Raw genomic sequence first — 22041 nt, 5'->3', positions numbered from 1 at the left:
ACATAGTTGAGATAGCAACCGAATGGCCCACAAGCCTCAAATATATATTTATTTCCTGGCCTTTTATAGAAAATGTTTGCCAGCCCCTGGTCTAAACTAGCAATTCTTGCTAATAGGAAGGAGGAAAGGGACTGTTAATAATTTCTAAGGAAATTATGTCTTTGGAGCATTGCCTTACCTGGTAAATAACCAAAAGTTTTCCAAATCTTACTAGTTAGTTGTTTTCAGTGATTATGATCCAAGAGAAGGAATATATAATTAGTTAGGAAAAGCTGCTTTGGAATTGCCAATCTAGATGAACTGCTTGGTTGTTGGGAGTAGTAGCATTAAAATATATGGGATTAAAATATTGGCTTTGCTTACCTATGTGCAGAAGTATCTAGAACCATTGAAGCTGGAGAGCTCTACAACTCTTTTTCATTTAACCAGAAAAGGAAAGAAAAATCCAGAGCAAGATAAAAATGTGATTTAGGTTTAAGGAAAGTAGAAGGCAAATGTGGCAGTAAACTTCAGGTCATGAGGCTAGATAATTCTGTGAAGGGAAGGAAGGGTGCAAGAAAAATAAGAATACGCAGCTAGAGCCCAAGATGCACTAGATTACATACCATTTTACTTGGGACCCATCCTTTCCATGCTCTTAAAGAACCTTTTTCTGGTGGTTGGTGTCTTGAGTAGCTGAGAGAGGATGGCAGACAGTTTTGTGAATTTCAGAATTTTAGTTTCTGGCTGTTGAACTGATGACTAAAGGAATGGAATATTGGCCTTTTTTTGTTTTAATATCTGTTTGTTCAGGAGCTACAGCAGAAAAGCCCTCTTTAGACTAAATTGGATGAGAGCTGTGGGGTCCATGTATGTGCGAGTATGTATCTTCAGTTTTTAAAGCCCCTCTCTCCTCCAGGTTATCCTACCTATAAGGAAAAAATAAAGAAAAGGCCTGGGGGCCGCCCAGAAGTGATTTACAACTATGTCCAAAGACCCTTTATTCGAATGTCCTGGGAGAAGGAAGAAGGAAAGAGTCGGCATGTAGACTTTCAATGTGTAAAGAGTAAATCTATCACCAACCTTGCAGCAGCTGCCGCAGATATTCCCCAGGACCAGCTGGTAGTCATGCACCCAACTCCGCAAGTGGATGAGCTGGATATTCTCCCCATCCATCCCCCTTCCGGCAACAATGACCTTGATCCTGATGCACAGAATCCAATGCCGTGATGCCGATGTTCCTTGAAACCATAGCATGCTACTCTTCACGGTGACGTTGCACTCTCCTCATTCTGCACTGCAAGGCCACTCTCTTCATCATGAGATGCACATAATGTTTAGGATATTGCAGTGTAGGCTTTTTTAAAGACCAAAGGTAGCTGAATGGTTTTTTAAATGCATACAACTCTAGCATCCTGAGGTTCCAGTTATATAAATGTATTTGTTTACCAGTAGGTTTGTGAAATTGGTTCTTTGTATGGGGGACAGTCCTTTTTCACACATTTAGATCTTTTCAGAAGGTGGTGATGGAAATTGGCAGCTGGGGTACTTTCAGTCTAGATTGATATGTCATACCCCAGATAAAATGCAGAATATTACATAGTTGCACTTTATAAATGGTGGTTAAATGGAACTGTTGAAGCCATTTTTATAGTTGTGATGCACAATGTAACTTTAAGTGCTTCTATCAAAGTATTCCTTCAGTAAAATGTGTATCGTTTACTGCCCATGATGAGCAAAAAAATATTTATCATTGGGCTTATTTGAATGATTAGAATGAGATTCAGTGCCCATATCTTAAGAGTTATCTCCAATGCCGGTTTCACCCTTTTAGAGTGAGTCACACGCAGGGAGTGTGAACATCAGGGGTGGTTTATTATCCAGTCTGCCTTACCCTTAATCTGTTCACAGATATTTATTTACTAATTTTTTTCATAAGAGTTATGGGATAGGAAAAATGAAGTGTTTGTTCTTCATTTACTAAATGATTGTAAACTCGAGTTTTTCATCAAAATAAAATTCCATTGTTTTAATGTTTCTGATCAACTTTATAACCTTGACCATTTTTAGTCTCATAATTAGCAGACTTCGTGTCTTCCTGATGTCAATGTAATTATTGGAAAACAAAGCAGCTCATGGAACTCAAATTTGGTATGTGTGTGATGAGGCACTTAGATTCCCTACTAATCATAAAATACTGTAAGTCCAAAACAACGTTAGATCTGAAAAGATGTCATTTTCTAGTTCAGCCTGATGAGAAGGGTGAAATACCTTCACTAGATTGTACAGTAAGTTTCAGAGCCAGTTTCTGATATGAGTTCAGTGCTTTTTCCATTTTTTCTCTGCAACCCAACTGAAGAAGGAACCGGATGTAGTCAGGTGCTTTGAGGCTGGGGTTACAGTGTTGGGATTCATCCAGCTTGCGGGGGGAAGGGGAGTTGTAGCAGAGAAGCCAGTTTGTTATGTCTAGGATTGAATTTTGTGTAACATCTGTTCTCACAAAAATTTTAGCAATTTGGAGATTAACTACTTCAACAAAATAGCTAAGCTTTTAAGATAGGAATGATGCCAGTTCCAGAATTGGCACGGGTATCCTTAAAACCCACAGGAGAAAATTGATGAACCAGCTCTGTAGCATGTTTTTCTAATTATTTGAAATGTGAACAGTATTTATAGAACAAGGGAAACATTTATTAAAAATATTTAACTAATACATTATACTTTAACCCATATTTATAGTAAAGGATTCTTACAAGGAAGAATAAACAGCTTTATGATACAATTAGTATAAGAAATATCCACATGGGGGACTTCTTTGTAGTGTAAAAACACCATACATCTGAAATGACCATTTGCATATAAAAGCTACCAATGATGCTTCTGTGCACAATGATTAAAAAATTCAACACAAACAGAATCCAAAATATACAATTAATGCAAGCTATCAACAGCTAGCCCAATCAATGATGAGGAAATACTGGAGCAGGCTTAGTTCCACTGTGTCTGAAGTTACACATAGTAAGATTGACTTGTATCAATGGCTCTGAGATGGCTTTTATGAAGACAGTACATAAAAGCTGTTCTCTCCTTACCCAGTAAGCTTCACAGACTGTAAAGCTCCACCAGTAATGCACTTTGATACTGTAGCTGTTGCTAAAGCAACACGTAGTGTTTACAGCGGCCATGGCAAGTCGCTAAAGTCAACAGGGCCACCCAGCCCAGCATCTGCTTCCAAGAGGCTCATTATGACAGCCATTGCTGCTTCATCGTTACTGGGACTACTTGAGCCTTGATCGTTGTCTATCATGTCTATGCCTATATGAGGGTTCTCCCCTGTGGGAGGAGATAAAGACTGGTTAGTGGTGATTCCAAAGTGTGTTTACCTTAGTAAGCAATTCCTAAGCACACGTTTATCTTAACAGTAGGATGAGAGCAGCTCCTTTTGGTGCTACATTGCCATATACATATACTTTTTTAACTTTGAGTTTTTAGAGGGAAAAACCAACTTTTTAGAAACAGTACTTAAGTAATAAAGATTAAAAGCATCTGAGTTGACCTCAATTTTCTGATATAACCAATTATAAGGATGGAGTTACATAGGGAAAGAAATAGGAAGGTAGAGATTAGAAAAAGGAGATCTAGAAAGATAATTATAGAAAAAGATGGATGGGATGGGAGAAGCGGACCCTTCATTGCTAAATGACCTTTACTACCCTCTGAAACACATACTATCACCCTTCTAGGCTTCATCTCTAAACCTCTGAAGAGGTTATGCCCTAACATGGTGGAGAAAGTCTGTGTCTAAGCTGCTGTAGTCTCCCGAGGTCAGGGACAAACTTGGATACTCCACCAGAACTCAACTTTGAAGTAAAGTTTTAAACAAATTTTAAACTTTGTTCTTATCAAATTTATCTAGAACAAGCTTGTTTGGTACATTTACATTATTAAAATTGACTTGTCAGATGTGTTGCAAACTTACTGTCATGGAAATGAATAAAATGCCACTTACCAAGAATAGAAGAACTATCAGAATATGGATAACCTGGGTGCTCCTGAGCCTGCCCTGGTAGTAGGCCACTGGAAGGAATGTCTGGAGTCCCTCCATTTAAAATCTACAAACAAAAGTGAGGTTTTCACATCACCAACAGTTTCAGTCAGTATATGCTTACCAAGAATCATGCTGAAAAAAAGCTTCAAGTGGCTTCAGTTTCCTATTGGATGATTTCAGACAAACTGTTAAGAATGGTCACAGTAAGGAAAAAAAAAAACTCTCCCCAAAACTGTTCTTTTCATTAGATTCAGCCCACACAGGCAATTTAAAGGCTGAATAAAATCCCTAGAGCCATGGTCGGCAAACTCATTAGTCAACAGAGCCAAATATCAACAGTACAAAGATTGAAATTTCTTTTGAGAGCCAAATTTTTTAAACTATATAGGTAGGTACATTGTTATTAACTTAATTAGGGTATGTGGTATTTTGTGGAAGGGCCACACTCAAAGAGCCACATGCGGCTCTTTGGCCCCTTGAGTGTGGCTCTTCCACAAAATACCATGGCCTGGGCGAGTCTATTTTGAAGAAGTGGCGTTAGAAGAAGTTTAAAAAATTTGGCTCTCAAAAGAAATTTCAATCGTTGTACTGTTGATATGTGGCTCTGTTGACTAATGAGTTTGCCGACCACTGCCCTAGAGCATTCAGTTACCTTGGATCATGCTGCTCACATGTTTCTTTAGGGCCAAGGACTAAACCTCAGTGAGCCCAGCTGGGCAGTTCCCCTGTAAGGGAGTAAAACTTATTACAGCAACAGATGTTGCTGAACAAGAAATAAGAGCCTGTTAAGAAACTGGGAAGAGGCACAGCTCTGAGGAATCACAAATGAAAAAGTACTAGAAGTAAATCTCTCTGCACCAGTTAACTACAGGTCCCGCTTCCAGTAACCAGTGGTTTAAGTTCTTAAGGCCCTGAAAAGCATTATTACTCCTCAGTAGCAGAATTCTCATTCTGTCCGCCTCCTCTCTCCCCCACCACCCACCGCTTCCTTCCCCACTGAGTCTCATAGAAAAGCACCTGGGAGAAGTATTTGGATGCAGGTGAGGGAAACTGGTAGCTCCTTGAATTTCAGGAGAGGTGGTGATTTCAGGCCTTGCCAGTAGGTGGCATTACAACTTTCTTATTTCTGCAGTTCAAATATTTGGTCTAGAGACCCCTTTACACAATTTAAAAAATGAGGACTTGAAAGAACTTTTGTTTATGTGGGTTATATTTATCAATGTTTAGTATATTTTAAGTTAAAAATAATAAATTCTTAAAATAATAAACCTATTACATGTTAATATGAATACAATTTTAATGAAAAAATAACTGTTTTCCAAAATAACAAAATTAGTGAAGGTGTCATTGATTTACATTTTTAAAAAATCCAGTGTCTGCCTTAGTAGAATTTGACAGGATTCTCATATTTGCTTCTTCATTTAGTCTGTTTAAATGTGTTGTTTGATTATAGTATATGAAGGAAATCTGGCCTCCTAGTTATATAGTTGGAAAAGGAAGGTATATTTTAAGGTGTTTTTTTCAAATAATTGTGGAATTAATCTTTGATATTACATCAAAACTCAATAAGTGGAAGTTTCTCAAAAGGTTAGCTGCAATGTGGAATCTGAAACCACATCAGTGAAGTTTTTATACTCCTGTTAAAATCCACTGGTATATCCATCTTAGGATGGATCTTTTTTTACCTCTGCATGATTGTAAAACACCTTGCATTGGGCGCACTCTCTCTCCCACGAGCACGCCTGCACCTTTTCCATCCCCTCCCCCACTGGTGGCTATCTCCTAAATTCTAAGGGACCCCATGAGACTGCAACCAGGGAAATAATGGGCATTGGCATCTTCCCAGGCTTAACCCCTGAACCTGTCTCCAATGTTCCCCTTTCTCTGACTTTCCAATGAGCTGACAGTCCCTCCTGTTGCTTCTTCTGTCCTAAGCCTCTCCTTGTTTCACTGCCCCCAGCTTTAATAAATTTATTCTCAAAATCAAAAATAACCTTGTGTTATTGGTCATTTGGAAAATACCGTTTCACTGTGTTATGCAAATCTTTCAAATGTTGACACATTGACACATTTCATTGTACAACATCAAAACATCCTAATCGTTAATAATACCTAAATCCGCCCTAGCTGATTTGGCTTAGTGGATAGAGCGTTGGCCCTCGGACTGAAGGGTCTCGGGTTCGATTCCAGTCAAAGGCAGCACATACCTAGGTTGCAACCTCGACCCTAGGGCACGTGTGGGGGCAATCAATCAATGTTTCTCTCTGTCTCTCTTCCCCTCCCCTCCACTCCGTAAAAATCAATGGAAAAATGTTCTGGGCGGGGCTAGGGGAGGAGGGATTAACAAAAATAAATACCTAAATCATCAGAAATATCTTTTAAACAGGTTCTTACTGATTTTTAGAGAGAGGGAGAGAGACAGAAACATCAATAATGAGAGAGATTCATTGATCAGCTGCTTCCTGGCTCCCTACTGGGGATCAAGCCTGCGACTCTGCATGTGCCCTGACTGGGAATTGAACTGCGATCTCCTGGTTCATAGGTCGACGCTCAACCACTGAGCCACACCGGCTGGGCAGAAATATTTTTTAAGTTTTAGAAAGCTGTTGAGCTCAAAGTAGCAGATGCGTTTTCTGAAAATTCTAATTTTTGCTTGAAAGCTGTAATTTTATCATTGGCAATAAATACTGTCAGTTGTTTTCCTTGAAGTCAGAGGATCACTTCATTCATTTTCAAGGAAATCTATGCATATACCTAGGTCTGAACAGCTATAGTTTACAATAGGAAAAAATAAGTGTTCTGTGAAGAAAGCCGTTCGTGCAGCTCAGAACTCACACGGTCAAAGGGGCTTTTCCTGAGACAGCTGTGCAGCATAGGTGCTGCATGTGTACTTCCTACTGTCCCAGTGGCAAAAAGAATTACTCCAGGGTTTTTTTTATTTTTATTTTTTAAATATATTTTATTGCTTCTTTACAGAGAGGAAGGGAGAGGGATAGAGAGTTGGAAACATCGATGAGAGAGAAACATTGATCAGCTGCCTCCTGCACACCTCCTACTGGGGATGTGCCTGCAACCTAGGTACATTTCAGGTACATGGCCTTGACAGGAATTGAACCTGGGACCCTTCAGTCCGCAGGTTGACGCTCTATCCACTGAGCCAAACCGGTTAGGGCACTCCAGGGTTTTATATGTTATTTTTACTGCTTCATTAAGGACATTCTTAAATGAAACTGGCTTTAAAATGTTTATTGCTTTCTTCATTTGAGTATATGGCCTTGAGAAAATACGACTACCGCTAGTGCAGGTTGGTGTCACTGCCCTCATTTTTGCAAAGGCACCAGCACTTTTACCCAACATTGCTCTTGTACTATTGGTTCACATATCAACACAGTGAGAAAAAAATAGTCTTCTAGCCTTATTATGAAAAGAGTTCGGACCTTGTAGAGCCCTGGAAGGATCTGCAAACAAGTGAAGTTTTCACATCACAGATGACACGGAAGGACTGGCTGCTTTGTGTGGACCTATTGCCTCTGGAGCCCGGACTCGCCTGGAAACTATGAGGCTCACTTAGCCTCCCCTTCAGCTGAACCCGACTGAAACAACTGGCAAGCTAAACAGCTCATTTTTGGACCTGCCAAATGTGAAAGTGACCGAGAAGGGCTGGAAGCATTGTGGCTCTAGTGTACTGGTTACTGCTGCTGTCATTTTTAACTCTATCTTGTTTAGTCTACTTGTAGGAGTTCTGCTGCTGAGGACCCAGAATACATTCAGGATTTCTTCTCATACCCGCTTTTATAAGATCAAAGAAAAGGGACTTTTTTTTAAAGAAATGCTTTAAAAATACTTGGGGCTTTGTGATGCTGAACATGCTCTTTCATCTCTGGCAGTTACTGGTGTAAAAAAGAATGAGAAGTCAAGAGACCCCAAGATAGTTTGGAACCAGATTTATTAAATGCTGGGCTGTATCTTTCATACCGGGGAGCCTAGATTTTGTTACCTATGAAGTTGTGAGGATAAGATGAAAGAATGTACTTAAGCATTATACTGGATTGATATAGTGGGATTCCTGGTATTACCAGGAAGTGAAGTGCCTAAAAGTTCAACTGAGAAGTAGAGGAGGGGAACGGGCCTAAGGAGAGAGGGGATCCCATATGGAGGAAGGACCCAGGAGTGCAACAGAACAGCCAGGAGCACAGCCTGCAGCCCAGACTTCATCTCATTAATGCTATTTCTATGTTGTTAGCAAAGGTCAGGCACATTCACTTATCTATAATAATAAAAGTGTAATACGCTAATTAGACCTGACATCCTTCCAGACGAAGCTGGGGCTGCGAGGGAAGCCCAGGTCCCGGGTGCCAGAGGGAAGCCGGTGCCAGCAGCCGGGGGAAGGAAGGCCTACTCTTGCACGAATTTTGTGCATCAGGCCTCTAGTTATTTCATAATAGGAGTTCACGCACAAAGCTGCTGGCTGTCCCAACCTATATTAGCCTCGTTAAAAAGAAAATAGGGCTTAACACGTTAAGTGCCCAGCCTGTTTTGTCTTCCGGACGCAAAGTATAGTGTCAGTCACCGGTGACTTAACGTGTTAAAAATAGTGCAGGATCTCAGAGGTAGCATAGGCTTCAAACCCAGGTCTATCTTTGATCATGCTCTTACCCATTCAGTTACTGACTCTGAATCCTTTTTTTTTTTTTTTTTGAGGGGGTAGGGGCAAAGCCTTATTTCATACACAAACTTCTATAATAATAAAAGCATAATATGCAAATTGACCAAACGACTGAACAGCAGAACAATCATCCGGACGACCTTACTATGACACCCACTGGCGCCAGGCCAGCCAAGGTGGGTTCCATGTGATTGGTCAGGGGCCCGGCCATCGCCCCATGATCTCCCTGCAGAGGGAGGCCCAGGCCACCAGAAGGCAGGGTGATCAATCAGTCAGGGGGCTCCATGATTGCCCCAAAGAGGGAGGCCCAGGCCACCGGCTGATGGGCTGTGGTGGGTGGGGCCTCCCTCTGCAAGGCACGATCGATCTCCCCAAAGAGGGAGGCCCAGGCTACCCTTTGGCAGCACTGTGGCAGGTGGGTGGGGCCTCCCTCTGTGGGGGTGATCCATTGAGGAGCCCCGGCCAGGTGGGTGGGGCCTACCTCTTTGGGGCAATCGATCATGGGGCTCCTGGACTGTGAGAGGGCACAGGCCGGGCTGAGGGCCCCCCGACCCCACCCCTGAGTGCACGAATTTCATGCACCAGTTCTCTAGTTTATATATAATAGAAGTAAAGTTGCCCTGGTAGAAGATACATGTCATCTGTGGCCTTTTTTTGGGAGGGTGGGGGGTGGCAAGATCCTTTCAGGGCTCTGCAAGGTCCAGAATATTCATATATAATAGAAGTGAAGCTGCCCTGGTAGGAGACAGGAGTTCTGACCTTCCCTCTTCTCACCAGTGGCCCTGCCCCATCCCACTGGCAGCACCACAGCTCCTGCTACCTGAGCCTTGGAGGAGCCCAGTTTTAAAAACCCATGTCCTGCTTTTGCTACAGTTTGTGCTTTATTAGTCCCATCTATGTAAATTACTAATACTCTTTCTCTCTGTACGTGTTCTGGAAGATAGGGGAAGGCTGTCTAAAGATGCTGGCTGGCCCCTGAGTCAGCCTAACATTATTAACATCAGGCATCATAAATGGATTTATGATTTACAATGAACATGGACCTAGACTTGGAACTTCTCTGACAAAGATGAAACAGAGTCGTTTCTAAGCCTATTTCAGTGTAGCCCTCTAGCTAGCTCTTTGTGAGGGCTGGCGACTGATGAATTGTGTGCACCCGTGCTGCCACGCCACAGGAAACCCAGGCGGCGGATCCCCAAACCCTGCAAACTGCAAAGGCATGGCTTGCCTTCCAAAGCCCTGCTGGTGGCATCACTGTTTCCAGTCCCTGCACTAGACACTAATGGTGTTTTCGCCCTTGAAAACTCCTGGCAGGGAATTGGATAGTTTTCTATGTGTGGTACTCACTAATCCTTCCCTCATGGGAGCTCTTGAATTGCTCCCTCAATGCAATGGACTGATAGCTCCCCACTCCTTAGAATAAGCTCTCAGCTTTCCCCACTCACATGCAATCAATCCTCTAAGGATGCCAGCAAGCCACTCTAGCTCTACCAGTATGCTTTGTACCTAGCCTCACAATTGTGCATTTACTCAAGGAGGAAAAATGTTTCAGCAACCACAACTGTAATTATATATTCTCACCCCAACATTTCAGAACCTGGGCAAGAGGCTCTCTAGATTAAGAAGGGCCTTACCTTCTTGCCTCCTGGGGAAGAGGCATCAGGGGGAGGTGTACTTGTAATGTTCAGTGGGCTGGAGCCACAGCTGGAAGGCGAGGACCCTCTTATCCTGTCAGAGAAAAGAGGAGTCAGTTACATTGCCTTTCCCTTTTTTAGAGAGCTGTGTGTGTGTGTGAGGGTCAGGGTAAGACAAAGGATGAATTGGCAAACTTTTTCTGTAAAGGGCCAGAGAGTAATTACTTTAGGCTCTCTAGGTCACAATTACTCAACTCTGCCATTGTAGCTTCAAACAGCCATAGACAATTCGTAAATGAATGGGTGTAGCTGTGTTCCACAAAAACTTTATATAAAACAATAGGCAAGCTTGGCCTGTGTGGCTCAGTGGTTGAGCATCGACCTATGAACCAGGAGGTCATGGTTCAATTCCCGGTCAGGGTACATGCCTGGGTTGTGGGCTTGATCCCCAATAGGTGGTGTGCAGGAGGCAGCCAATCAATGATTCTCTCTCATCACTGATGTTTCTCTCTCCCTTCCTCTCTGAAATCAATAAAAACATATTAAAAAAAAACACAAAAAACAGGTGATAAGCTGGATTTATCCCATGGACACCTAATCTAGGATGCAGACCCTGGAGTCAAACATCTTGCTGACAAAGCCCTTGGATTATGGTTTGGAATTCAGGGTCAAATGTCAAGTAAGTGGCCAGTTTTATTTCCTTAGAAAACCCAGATCAAGAGTTGGAGGGAACTTTAGAAGTTCAGTCTCTATCTTTGATACCATGAACTAAACCCATAGCAATGATTTATCTTCTTCCCTGCAAACACTGTTCAGCCAATGAATACTCTTGGGATACGGAGGGTGCCAGGGTACTCAGTCACTCCTAGAAAGGAGCTCTGCAGTAGTATTGGTCACCTTCTAAGGCAATAGAGAAATGATGGCCCTTCCAGGCCCTTCTAAGCGAGTATTTCTCAGCACAGGTTTACAGAGGGGAAGACTTAGAACCATAAATCCACATACACTTGGCAGCTGCAGGACCCCAGGAAAGTGGCCACGGACTGGCGCTGAAGCTGGAGTTGAGGCAGAGTATGGTGGCAGCTGCATGGCCACCAGGCTCCTAGCTCCTCATAGATGAATGTGGCTTTTGGGTCCCCAGGGACCCATCTCCACTCTCCAGCAGCCTTTTGGCTCTTGGCCTGCACTGCCTAGTTCTGTAGATCTGTGAATGAACATGTTTTCTCTCTCTCCTGGATCATAAGCTTCTCAAAGGATGCATCTATATGCACTTTTAGGGCACACAGAGGCCTACTAATTGCTTACTGCAAAGTGCTATCTCCACCTTTTCTTACCTCTCCCTGTGAAACCACTATTTTTCCCAGGTTCCCCATCTTGGAATTGCCTTTTCATTGTTTCTTGTTTCATCTTCAGTATCGAGTCCTTAAATTATTCATTTCTATTTTGGAGAGCATCACCACTGTAGGATGGGCCTCGTTCCTTGGTTACCAAGCATGCTCACCTTCCTCTCCTCCCATTTCAACTGACTTCCACAGTGCTTACCAACACCTGTTCAGCATCCCATAATGAATGGGGTGTTATCATTTTCCAGTGTAAACTTACTCAGCATCATTTCTTAGTGATATTAGAAATTTCCCATCAGAGCTCAGTGGCTCCTTCTTACCAAAGACTGCCCAGTTAGGTGGCCTGGTTCCTGACACTGAATATGCCACTCATGTGCCCACCCAGTGTGTGCCTGTCTTTTCTAGAAGCAATGCCCACCTTCATCACAGACCCAAACTTCGACCAACTTCAAAATCTTGATACCATGAACTAAACCCTGCCTGCTTCAGCCCATGCGCTCTCCCTTTTTTCTGTTATAAAGAAAACAGGCTTCTCAAAGACTGTAAGATCACTGAGGTCAAGGGCTGGTTTACACTGTTCTTGGATGGTCTCAGCCGAGCACAGAGTATGCAGTGGCTGATGGTATCCTGGTCATCGTGCACCCGACCCCACATCTCCCTCCTGAAGTGTCATCCTTCATTCCTGTTGGGTTGGAACAGAATAGCTACCCGCTGGGTCAGAGCCCCATTAGAGTCAACTGGAACACAAGGCCAGCCCCATTCGCCTGCAAATCCAGTGGCAGCAAGAACTAGCAGTCATTTTTCCTTTTCCTATGATTATGCCCCATTACATTTGTATTCCCAAGGACCTGGTTTCACCTCTCCATTCCCCGACTTCAGATGGACTGGTATTAACTACTTCCCTCTCAATGACTGCTCTTAGAGACTTAGACTTAAGTAACAATTTTGAGCACTCTCTGTCAGTTTCTGTGCCAAGAACTGTCCTGAGTTCCCTCACGATCCCACAGCAATCCCTGGAGATAGATATGCCTCCCTTCCACGGCCTAAGTCAACAGAGACCAAGAAGCTAAGTGAATCTCCTAAGCACCACCAAGTACCAGTTCAGCAGCGATTCTCAACCGGGGTGCCCAAGAATTTTTAAGACATGCGATACCGGCCTATTTAGTCAGAGCATCTTGATTGTCACATAAAAAAATGACAGTCAACACAACAATGGCTGTCCAGTATGAATGAATCAAAATTATACCAATTTTTTGGGTTAGATTGGCAAAAAATATATTTTTGTGGTGTGCTGCAGAATTTTAGTCATTAGTTTATGTGTGCCATGAGAAGAAAAAGGTGGAAAATTGCTGAAGTAGAGGCCCAGGAATCACACCCAGGTACACTTCCCCTTCTCTCCTGTGAAGAAGTCCTGCCCAGGGAAGTTTCCATCAGAAGCTGAAGGACCTGCTCTGCACTACACCCCAGGCCGTTTTGTGATGGGAGAAGCTAATGCTTTGAAAGACCAGATCTCAGCTCACCTGCAGTCCTGGGATGCCAGTGTTCACCGTCCTCACTGGGAAGCACCCTGAGTCACCCACCAGGTCACTAGAGAGTGGAGCCGCCCATGGAGTTCCCTTTAGCTCTGGGCTGTTTGGGTTTAGCCTCTATTTAAGGCAGATTTCTCAGTCTCAGCACTATTGTCAGTTTGGACCAGAACTTCTTTTGTTGGGGGCGGGGTGGGGGAGAGGCAGTTCTGTGTACTGTAGGTTACAACTATATATACCCAATTATGTAGGATATTCAGGAAGCAGCACCCTGGCCTCAATCCAGGGGTGTTTAGTAGCAACCTCCCACCCATTTGTGACAACCAACTACATCTCCAGAGATTACAAAACGTCCCTGGGGGTGGGGGAGCGGGGAGGAAGAATGCTCTGGGTTGAGAACCACTAGTTTAAGGGAACAACTAGAAGATGTTACTTGCCTGTGGATTTCCATGATTTCCTCAGCAATCATTCGACCTATTTTTCCTGCCCCAGCCCTGGTTCCCCCTGGAATCCCTGGGACAGTGGGGTGGGTCCTCTTCAGGCCACCTACAACAAAGGAATAAGAGTGAGAAAGGGGAAACCGAGGAACACACACTACTGTACGTTAAATTACTATCAGTTCATCCCATGATGCACTTGAAGTTCAACCTGAGGGCTGTGGCTAGGGCTGTTAGAACCATAGCTTGGCAGGAAAAGGCTCAGAGGCAAAGTGCTGAAGAACCCAATTCCCCTTCTGGCTCAGCATGCCCTCACTGAATGCACCCTGCTGCACAGATAAGGCAGCTCCCTGCCCTCGAGGCTCACAGCTTCCAGGGCGGCAGATAAGATGAACAGTGGCAAAGTGGGACAAGTTTGATAGGTAGGCATGAGGCACCCAACTCATCCTGGCCAGGGGCAGCTTCCTGGAAGATTTCAACCCTGAGCCAAGTCTTGAGAGAGGGAGCATACATTAGCTTGGCAGAGAGGCAGGGAGGGGGAAGCATTCCAGGCACAGCAACCAGTAGATGCAGAAGGACAACACTTGGGAGACCACTCCAAGAAATTCATCGTGAATGAGGCTGAAGCAGTGACAGAGGAAACGGGAGGGCCGGTACCAATCAGGTCATGAAGGGCCTTGGATGCCATGCTAACAGATTTGGACAGATGCACATAGGGATCATGAGCCCCAACGGGCCTTACACAGAAAGGCAATGACTTAGATTGGGTGATTAGATAGTCAGCTGCATGGAGAATGAACTGCAGTGGAGGATGGGGGCAGGGAGAGTGAGATGGGTCAGGGAGTTACCTCCCATAACCCAGGCACAGGTGAGAGGGTGACGGAGAGACAGTGGTGATGAGAGGTTTGAGTTCCATGTTCAGATAGAAGGGAAGAGCTAGGAGACAAGGTTTCTGGCTTAAGCAACCAGAGGGGCTGTGCGGAGAATTGGTTGGGATGTGCTGACTTCCTGGTGCCTTTGGACTCCGGGCGGTCCTTTCCAGGAGGCAATGGAGAGACAGACCTGGAGCTCAGCAGGGCCCGGTTGCAGGTCACCCATGGAGAGAGGGGTCGGAAGACGAGCAAGCAGAGGGGATCCTGCAGAGCACGTGCAAGTGCCCACAAAGGACATGGCAAGTGCAGGGGGCAAGGCCGAGTCCTGGGAGGGAGCCCCGGATCACCACAGGGGCCTGTGACAGTCATGATAGAGCACATCAGTCACATCACAGCCAGCGGGCAGCACGAGGGAGGAAAAGCATGAGAGGAGCCGGACTTTGCTATTTCAAGAGCTTCCAGGACCCAGCAGCCTCCGGAAAGACAAAACCAAGTTCCTGGTAATCCAGGCTCAAGAGAGCGAGAAGACCGCATCCTTCGTGCTCGTCCTCGCGAGGCCTCCCTTGTTTCACAGAACAGGGTGACTGGGGACGCCAGATACCAGAGGCCTTTTGTTCACAAGCAGCTTCTCAGGGGCGAGCCCGATGCCCTGGGCAATAGTTACCTTCTCCAGGGGGCAGCATGCCGTCCATGCTGTGGGGGGACACTGTGAGCTGCGGGAAGCCTGGGTCCCTGCCTTCCAGGACACTGGCTCTGTGAACATCCCAGCAAGAAGGAAACGTGAGTCAGGCCTGCTCAGACCATGCACCTTTCACCTTGGCCAAGGTGTCCGATGTCCACTTTGGAACTGGACAGGCCAGAAAATGAAGTGTCTGTCTGAGTGGCCCAGAGGTCTCCTTACTGAGCGATAACACGATGGACGGCATCCTGGCCTGTGGCCTCACTTCCTGGGGGCCCTTCTGTTCAGTGGGACCAGCTGTGGGCCTGCTCCCTGCCAGCCTGCACTGCACCTGCCCTGGCCCCTCACTCTGCCCGAATCACAGGTGGGGGTTCGGACACCACAGGGAGGGAGATGTGGGGAGCAGCCCAGCCAGAGCAAAGGTCTTTCCCGTCCCTGCTTATCTAGCAGGTGGCATTCCAGCTGTAATGCTCAAGCCACCAGCCTGGTGGGCATGGAGAGCCATCCCCTCAGCCAAGGTCAGTTTGAGCTGATGTCCATGGGAGCCTTCCATGGACTGCCAACCCTTCCCTCAGAGATGCCAGGGGAGCCTGGGGTGCAGGGCCTGCAGAATTCAGAGGTTGGCTGCTTTATCTGGAAGGAGGTGATATGGGTTCCTGAGCAATTCCAAAGGCCTGGGGCTTGCACAGTATGAGCACTAACTTTGTCCCTTGTTAACAACCCTTTTGGCTTCTGCAATCCTGAGGCTTTACAGGGTATGAGCAGTTGGCCCTAAAGGATGTGATACTGGCTGTGCCTGCACCCCTTTCCCTGGTAAGAGCCCAGGGCATTTCCTTTTGAATGAAGAAACTTCTGATGTAGGAGAAACACTTACAAAACAACAGTGTTGGTTGAGACAATGTATTCTACTTCCTTGGTCCAAGGGTTCATGAAACTGAACCATCGACTCCGCAGTGTGATGAAAGAACCATCTTTGATTTTAAACTTATAGCAGTTAGTTGTAATCTTGTCTCTCGTCTGTAAAACTGCAAATGCAAAGAAACCATGAACATTGTTGTTTCCTCAGGTCAGGGTATGAAACTAACCAAATCCTAAAGCATCGGGCTCCAATGCCACCTCTCTTCAATAAGCCAAGGTTATTTCTAAGGGGCTGATTCAGAGCCTTTCGATTCAGTTGTGAATCTGTCCCTGTTTTCCAGTGTATGAGATGACGGCTGCAGCAAATGCCTGGCTGCATTGCAGACATCGGCAGGAATCAGCGGTGACGTGGACACCCAGCTAATGAGAAGGCGTTGTGCAAAGGGACTGTGTTCTTCCCATCTCAAAGCCCGAGGCAGTACAGCACTTTTAGGGCATCTTCATCCAGAGAAGTCACTCACTTATTTGAACCTGTTCTTTTATGTAACAAACATGTAACGAGCACCTTTCATGTGCCAGGCCTGGAGATAGGAGACATACTATGACACCTGCCCGAAGGAGAGCAATGAGGCAGCTATGCAGAGGAGGAGACTGGGGTTTTGAGGGGTGAATAGAAGTTTGACAAAGGGAAGAATGCAGCAGTTTCCAGTTGTGACAGGCCCAGGGAAGCAGCAGGGTACAGTGAGATGGTTGGCAAGGATGGGAGGTGAAGCTGAGGAGGTAGGTCAGGGCCAGGAGGTAAAGGGCCTTGAATGCCTATCAAAGGCATTTGGCCTTGAGTGTAAAGGTGGGTTTTAGGCAGGAATGGGACATTATCAGGCTTGGTCTACCAGAACAGAAATGGGTTAATTATGGACGGAAGATGGACTGGGAGCCGAAGGGAGGCCTGTCAGAAGGCTCTCGCAAATAAAAGGTGGGCACAAGGACCCGAACCAGGACATGGAGGTGTCCAGAAACGGGTGGGCAGGCAGGGCTGGGTTCTGTAGGGGATGAACAGGGCTGGACCACCAGCCTCCTCTCCTCACAGATTCTTGGCCTCGAGACTCCTAGGCTGGCTGACTCCACAGCACTGCGGCAGATTTCCCGGAAGAACATGTGGACCAGTGCAGAAGCGGGGCATGTAAACTTAATGTCCTCTGTGCAGCCGGCTTACCTTGCCTGTGACATTCTGCGAGATGGCCTATGTCATCTTGGTGAAAATATTCATAACATGATGTGCCTAGAAGTTCTTGTGGTAAATATGCCAAAATAGCTGTTGCCCTGGAAGGGAATATTAAAAAAAAAAAGCCAGGAGATTACTCTGTGGAGATCTTACTTATATGTACATATATGTGTGTATACATGTATACATGACACATGTATGTATATTTGACAGAGTAAGCCCTCTGAAAATCTCCCAGCTTTGACCTTGTTCTCATATATATATGTATTTCAAGCAACTGAATTACACTAAAGTTATAAAAATAGAGAGAAAGAAGCCTTTCAAAGGGGTTGCTATAACAAGTAATCAAGCTTCGGGAGGTTTAAAAATGGTAACTATATTAGTTAGATAAAAATGTGGTAGAAATCTACACCCGAGTGCACAACTTCTCCATTTCATCAGGAAAACGAAACACCAGAAGGTCCAGCAGCAGGAGCCCTCAGGACCTTGGAAAGTGTCTTCTTTCCCTGCACTGAGTGACTTTGCAGGAGCCTGAAAACGACCAGCCTGTGAATATTCTTAACGGGCAGCAGAGGGCAGTGGGAAACCGGAGACCGCTGGGCCCGCAGCCCAGGTCTACTACCAACTAGTGCGAGTCCTGGAGGAAGCCAGGCTGGGCCTCAGTCCTCCTCCATAAACGACGAGATGGACAATCAGTGCTGTCCACCGGGACCTTCTGTGATGATGGGAACATTCCATATCTGAGCCACCAGCCACATGTGGCTACTGAGTACTTGAAATGTGGCTAGTGAGCCTGAGTTGTTTAATTTTAATTGATTAAATTAAAACTTGTGTAATCACATGAGATTACCAATAGCCTCAGGACTGGATACTATTTTCTAAGTCCTAATTCCCGAATTCCCATCTCAGAGAGGTCCAGGAACATCCCAAATGTGCTGTGCCTAGGGGTTCTCTGGCCACAGGCATCAAACCACCTACTTAACTGTCTCCATAAGCCAAGAATGAGAGGAAATCTCTGCATTTACAATGACAATCTTATGGACCTCTGTTTTTAGCAGCGATCCCCATCACTTCCTCTCGCTTTATTCTTAGGAAAGCCAGCTCATTGCCCAGTTGTCTGTGCTTATTCGGGTTTGAACTCCCCCATCATCATTCAAGAGTAACATGCAGACGCTCACCTCTGGTCTACAAAAACAAACTTCCCGTCAATGGCATGCCGAGAAACATATTCCATAGACTTCACCCTGATTTCCCCGTTCACCGGTTGTGGAACCACGTGAGAATGCAGCCGTCCTATCGCGACAAGGCAGCTGAGATTACACCCCTCGTTGTCTGGCTCGTTGTCTTCATCCAGCCCCATCTTTGTGGGTGGCCAGCTTTTCAAATAGCCGGTGCTGTGGATTGTGCAGAAGCTTTTTCTATCTGCTAGAAAGCAAAGTCCACGGTTAGTGGCAGTTGGCTTTGGGGGACGGAGGCATGGGCAGCCTTTGCTGGGCTGGGATGTCAGCAGGGAGTCAAAACATTGCAAACAAGGCCTTCTTCTCCAAAGGTGAGTATCCAGTGAGAAAGGAAAGCTGAAAATGAACTATCACCCAGTGTCATGTGTGTTTAGTTGAGCTGGTTATACCAAAGGAGAAGTATGAGTCTACCTGGGGAAAGGAAGGCTGCCCAGAAACACAATGTGGAGGCAGATCAAGAAGGATGGGCACTGGCTCAGGGTCGAGGATGTGCAAAGGCTGAGGATGTACAACGGCACAGAGCATATCCGGTACAAGAAACAGCACAGAGCTCTGCCTGGTTCAGTGAAAGGGAGGGGCTGGGGTTGCAGCTGGAAAGGCAGGTGGGGCCTTGGATTCTTTGCTAACAATTGTACTGGTCTTTTATGTTAGGAAATGAAGAGCTCCCAAAGGGATTTAAGTGGAGAAACAGCAAAATCAAATCAGGGTTTGGAGGCTCTAGAAGCAGAGTGACAGGTGAACTGGAAGAGGAAACCAGGAGGTGGAGAATCACAGCAAGAGGTGAGGGCTGTGCTGGGCAGTGCCCTGAGGAGGCGGCCAGGAGGACGTGGGAGAAACTGCTGAGAATTCCTGGGATTTGGTATGATTTTCCAAGTATATGACATGAAAGAAAGCAAATGAAGATAACTCGCAATTTTTTAGATTGAGTGGCTGCTGAACAGTCCACTGACTCAGAGAAGAGAGTTACGTGCTGGAGAGAGAAGAAAAGATTTCACTTTGGGACATAGGAAGTGTGGAGCACCTTGGGTTTCAACCATAAAATCCTTGGAGTATGTATCAAGCATCAGGTCTGTGCTAGTGACTGTGAACTGTAGAAACCAAATCCTGTTAAGGATTTAACTTTTCTTCAAGAGCAATGGGAACAGCCAAGGGTTTGAAGTAGGGAACTGATCAGATTTGCATTTTAAAAAGGCCTTTCTGGAAGGTGTGCAGGGCCTACTTTACAAAGACGGGGGAGAGCTGAGCGCAGCCAGGATCTAGGGATAGTGGTGAACGTGGATAAACATTTCGGATACCTTCTGCAGAAGGAATTCACTGTGGCAGGGCTTTGTGACTGCGGTGGGGGTGAAATGGGGCGAGAGGGTACCTCTCGGGCTTCTAGTATGTGCAACTAGGTCAGGGGTGGGCAAACTTTTTGACTCGAGGGCCACAATGGGTTCTTAAACTGGACCGGAGGGCCGGAACAAAAGCATGGATGGAGTGTTTGTGTGAACTAATATAAATTCAAAGTAAACATCATTACATAAAAGGGTACGGTTTTTTTTTTTATTTCAATAGTTTTATTCATTTCAAACATTTTAACAAGAAGAATGTAAACACTAATTATTATAATTTGAAACTTCAAAAAATGGAGGAATCATAGCACAATAACATACCTTATATTGAAGATGGCAAAGGCAAAATAAAATTGCCTAACAAAGGAAAGGTACAAAAGCCTTTCAAATTAAACTTAAATATAATAAAATAATTTAAAACTAAAACAAAGAGAAAAGAACAAAATGTGTAAACAGTAAATGCGGTTAGTGGCCACGGTAGCGTTACTGATACCGCATCCGTATCAGCAAAAAAATGCAGCCGCAGCATGGCTAGTGTGACATGTCCTCTGTGTGTCTTTTTCCCTGCTGCGCGCGTCCGCAGTGGGAAAAAAAAACTGCAGTGGATACAAGCCCTAAAAGCTGAAAGTCTTCGTTGTTTTATTAACAAGTCATTGTGATGTACAGAATGTGGGAACAGGAAAAAATTGTGTTTGAGTAGAGCTCTTAATCTTACCTCAGAAAGGCTCTGATACTGTGCTCTCCAGGGGCGTGTCTCCCTACATCACCACGATAACGTGTCTACGCATTCCCAGGGTGATGTCGGGGGACGCGTCCGCGGGCATTACAAGGAGCCTCTGGAAGATTGAGAGGTTGTTCCTTCTACTGAATGGGCGGATATAAATCCGCCCACTCAGAAGAAGGAGCTGCGGCCGTGTTTCCCGACGTTGCCATGTTAACACTGCTGCTGGTGAAGGAGCGGAGGGGAGAGCAAGAGAACCCTCCGCTCTTTCGGCTCCGCGGGCCGGATAGAACAGCCGAACGGGCCGGATCCGGTCCATCCGGCCCATGGGCCGTAGTTTGCCCACGGCTGAACTAGGTGGATGGCCGTTTACATTTTGCTTTATTATTAGTTTTTTGCTGCTATTTATATCAAGGAGAAGCTCAGGTGGTTACTTTCACATCTATCATGTTTAGAGATGCCCTTGAGATATCTAAGCAGGTAGATTTAATAAGCAGTTAATTTATGGGTCTGGAGTTCAAACGAGAAGTCTGGGCTAGAAATATAAACTTGGAAGTTATTGACATATAAATGATATTGAAAGCTAAGGGATCACCTCTGGATGGAGCAGATACAGAAAAGAGAAGGTGGCCCCAGACAGACGAGGATCCTGCAACAGGAACTAGGAAGAGAGGCTGGAGTGGCCGAGGGTGGAGAGATGAGAATGGGGTTTCATGGAATCTGAGGAAGAGAATGCTGTAAGATGGCAGAAAAATGAAAAGTGACCTTTGCATTTAGCATGAAGGTCACTGATGAATTCAGCAAGAATAGTTTTGATGGATCGGCGGGTTGCTCAAGAGGCAGTTAGAAATTGTGGATGGGAGTATCTTTCCCATCCAATGACAACAAGCAGAATGTAAGCAGAGGAAGCCTTCCTACGACTCTGTCGCCCTGACAGCCCATCAGGGCTTCCAGCTCTCTCTGTTCCCCCCGTCTCCCACGTGGTAGGTAGCAGCAGTGGGGTCCTGGCTGCAGTCCTGGGACCTGCCGCTCTGGCCAGCGGGGAGACGCCGAGCCAACAACCTGCTGAGCGCTCCCGTGTAGAAGCAAGCATCACCTGGGACAGGAGGCGACAGAACTGTGAAATGGTTACCTTTTTTCTTTGAGCAGGTGGAGGGGAACTCCTTGTCTTCAACCTTTACTGAAGGCCTGTTACACTTCATCCTACAGAAGAAAGAACGCCGTGCTCCAGAACATAACCGAGATGGCCCAGGGGTTATATCTGTTTTAACTGGGAGTCCAGCTGCAAATCAATACACAAAACGTGATAAACTGAGAGTAGTGTTGTCTGTCAGGAGGGGAATGTGACCTTGAAGAAAGCCTTTTCTTTCCTGCCTCCCTGCTTATAGCGGTGACATGAGAATAACATTTCTCCTCAGGTTAGACCTTAAAAGATGCCATACGGGTAGGTGTGTGGTCTAGCAATGTTTCAAGGTCACATGGAATGC

General features: G+C 45.4%; 2 protein-coding genes across 17 annotated transcripts in view; one reads left to right on the top strand and one right to left on the bottom strand.

Annotated features, from left to right (window-relative positions):
• Positions 1–2625, top strand: part of BTBD10 (BTB domain containing 10) — a 76736-nt gene extending 74111 nt beyond the window's left edge. For all 10 annotated transcript variants that reach the window (XM_080640135.1, XM_080640133.1, XM_080640132.1 and 7 more), the window contains one exon: positions 899–2625. In XM_080640135.1, coding sequence (XP_080496261.1) covers positions 899–1209 — 311 coding nt within the window. In that variant the 3' untranslated portion in view covers positions 1210–2625. The remainder of the gene's footprint in view (positions 1–898) is intronic.
• Positions 2626–2651: 26 nt separating this feature from the next.
• The window catches only part of BMAL1 (basic helix-loop-helix ARNT like 1), a 104428-nt gene continuing 85038 nt past the window's right edge, over positions 2652–22041 (bottom strand). For 4 of the 7 annotated variants that reach the window (XM_080640125.1, XM_080640126.1, XM_080640121.1 and 1 more), the window contains 9 exons: positions 21687–21836; positions 18440–18686; positions 17253–17359; positions 16056–16206; positions 15167–15255; positions 13631–13739; positions 10328–10421; positions 3989–4091; positions 2652–3312 (listed from right to left, as the gene is read on the bottom strand). In XM_080640125.1, coding sequence (XP_080496251.1) covers positions 3152–3312; positions 3989–4091; positions 10328–10421; positions 13631–13739; positions 15167–15255; positions 16056–16206; positions 17253–17359; positions 18440–18686; positions 21687–21836 — 1211 coding nt within the window. In that variant the 3' untranslated portion in view covers positions 2652–3151. The remainder of the gene's footprint in view (positions 3313–3988; positions 4092–10327; positions 10422–13630; positions 13740–15166; positions 15256–16055; positions 16207–17252; positions 17360–18439; positions 18687–21686; positions 21837–22041) is intronic. The other 3 variants (XM_080640127.1, XM_080640122.1, XM_080640124.1) reach the window with 1 other exon arrangement.

Source organism: Plecotus auritus, assembly GCF_963455305.1.
Source record: "Plecotus auritus genome assembly, chromosome: 9".
Classification (NCBI taxonomy): Eukaryota; Metazoa; Chordata; class Mammalia; order Chiroptera; family Vespertilionidae; genus Plecotus; species Plecotus auritus.
Note: the sequence above shows the minus strand (reverse complement) of the source record. Positions and strands in the feature narration are given on the sequence as shown.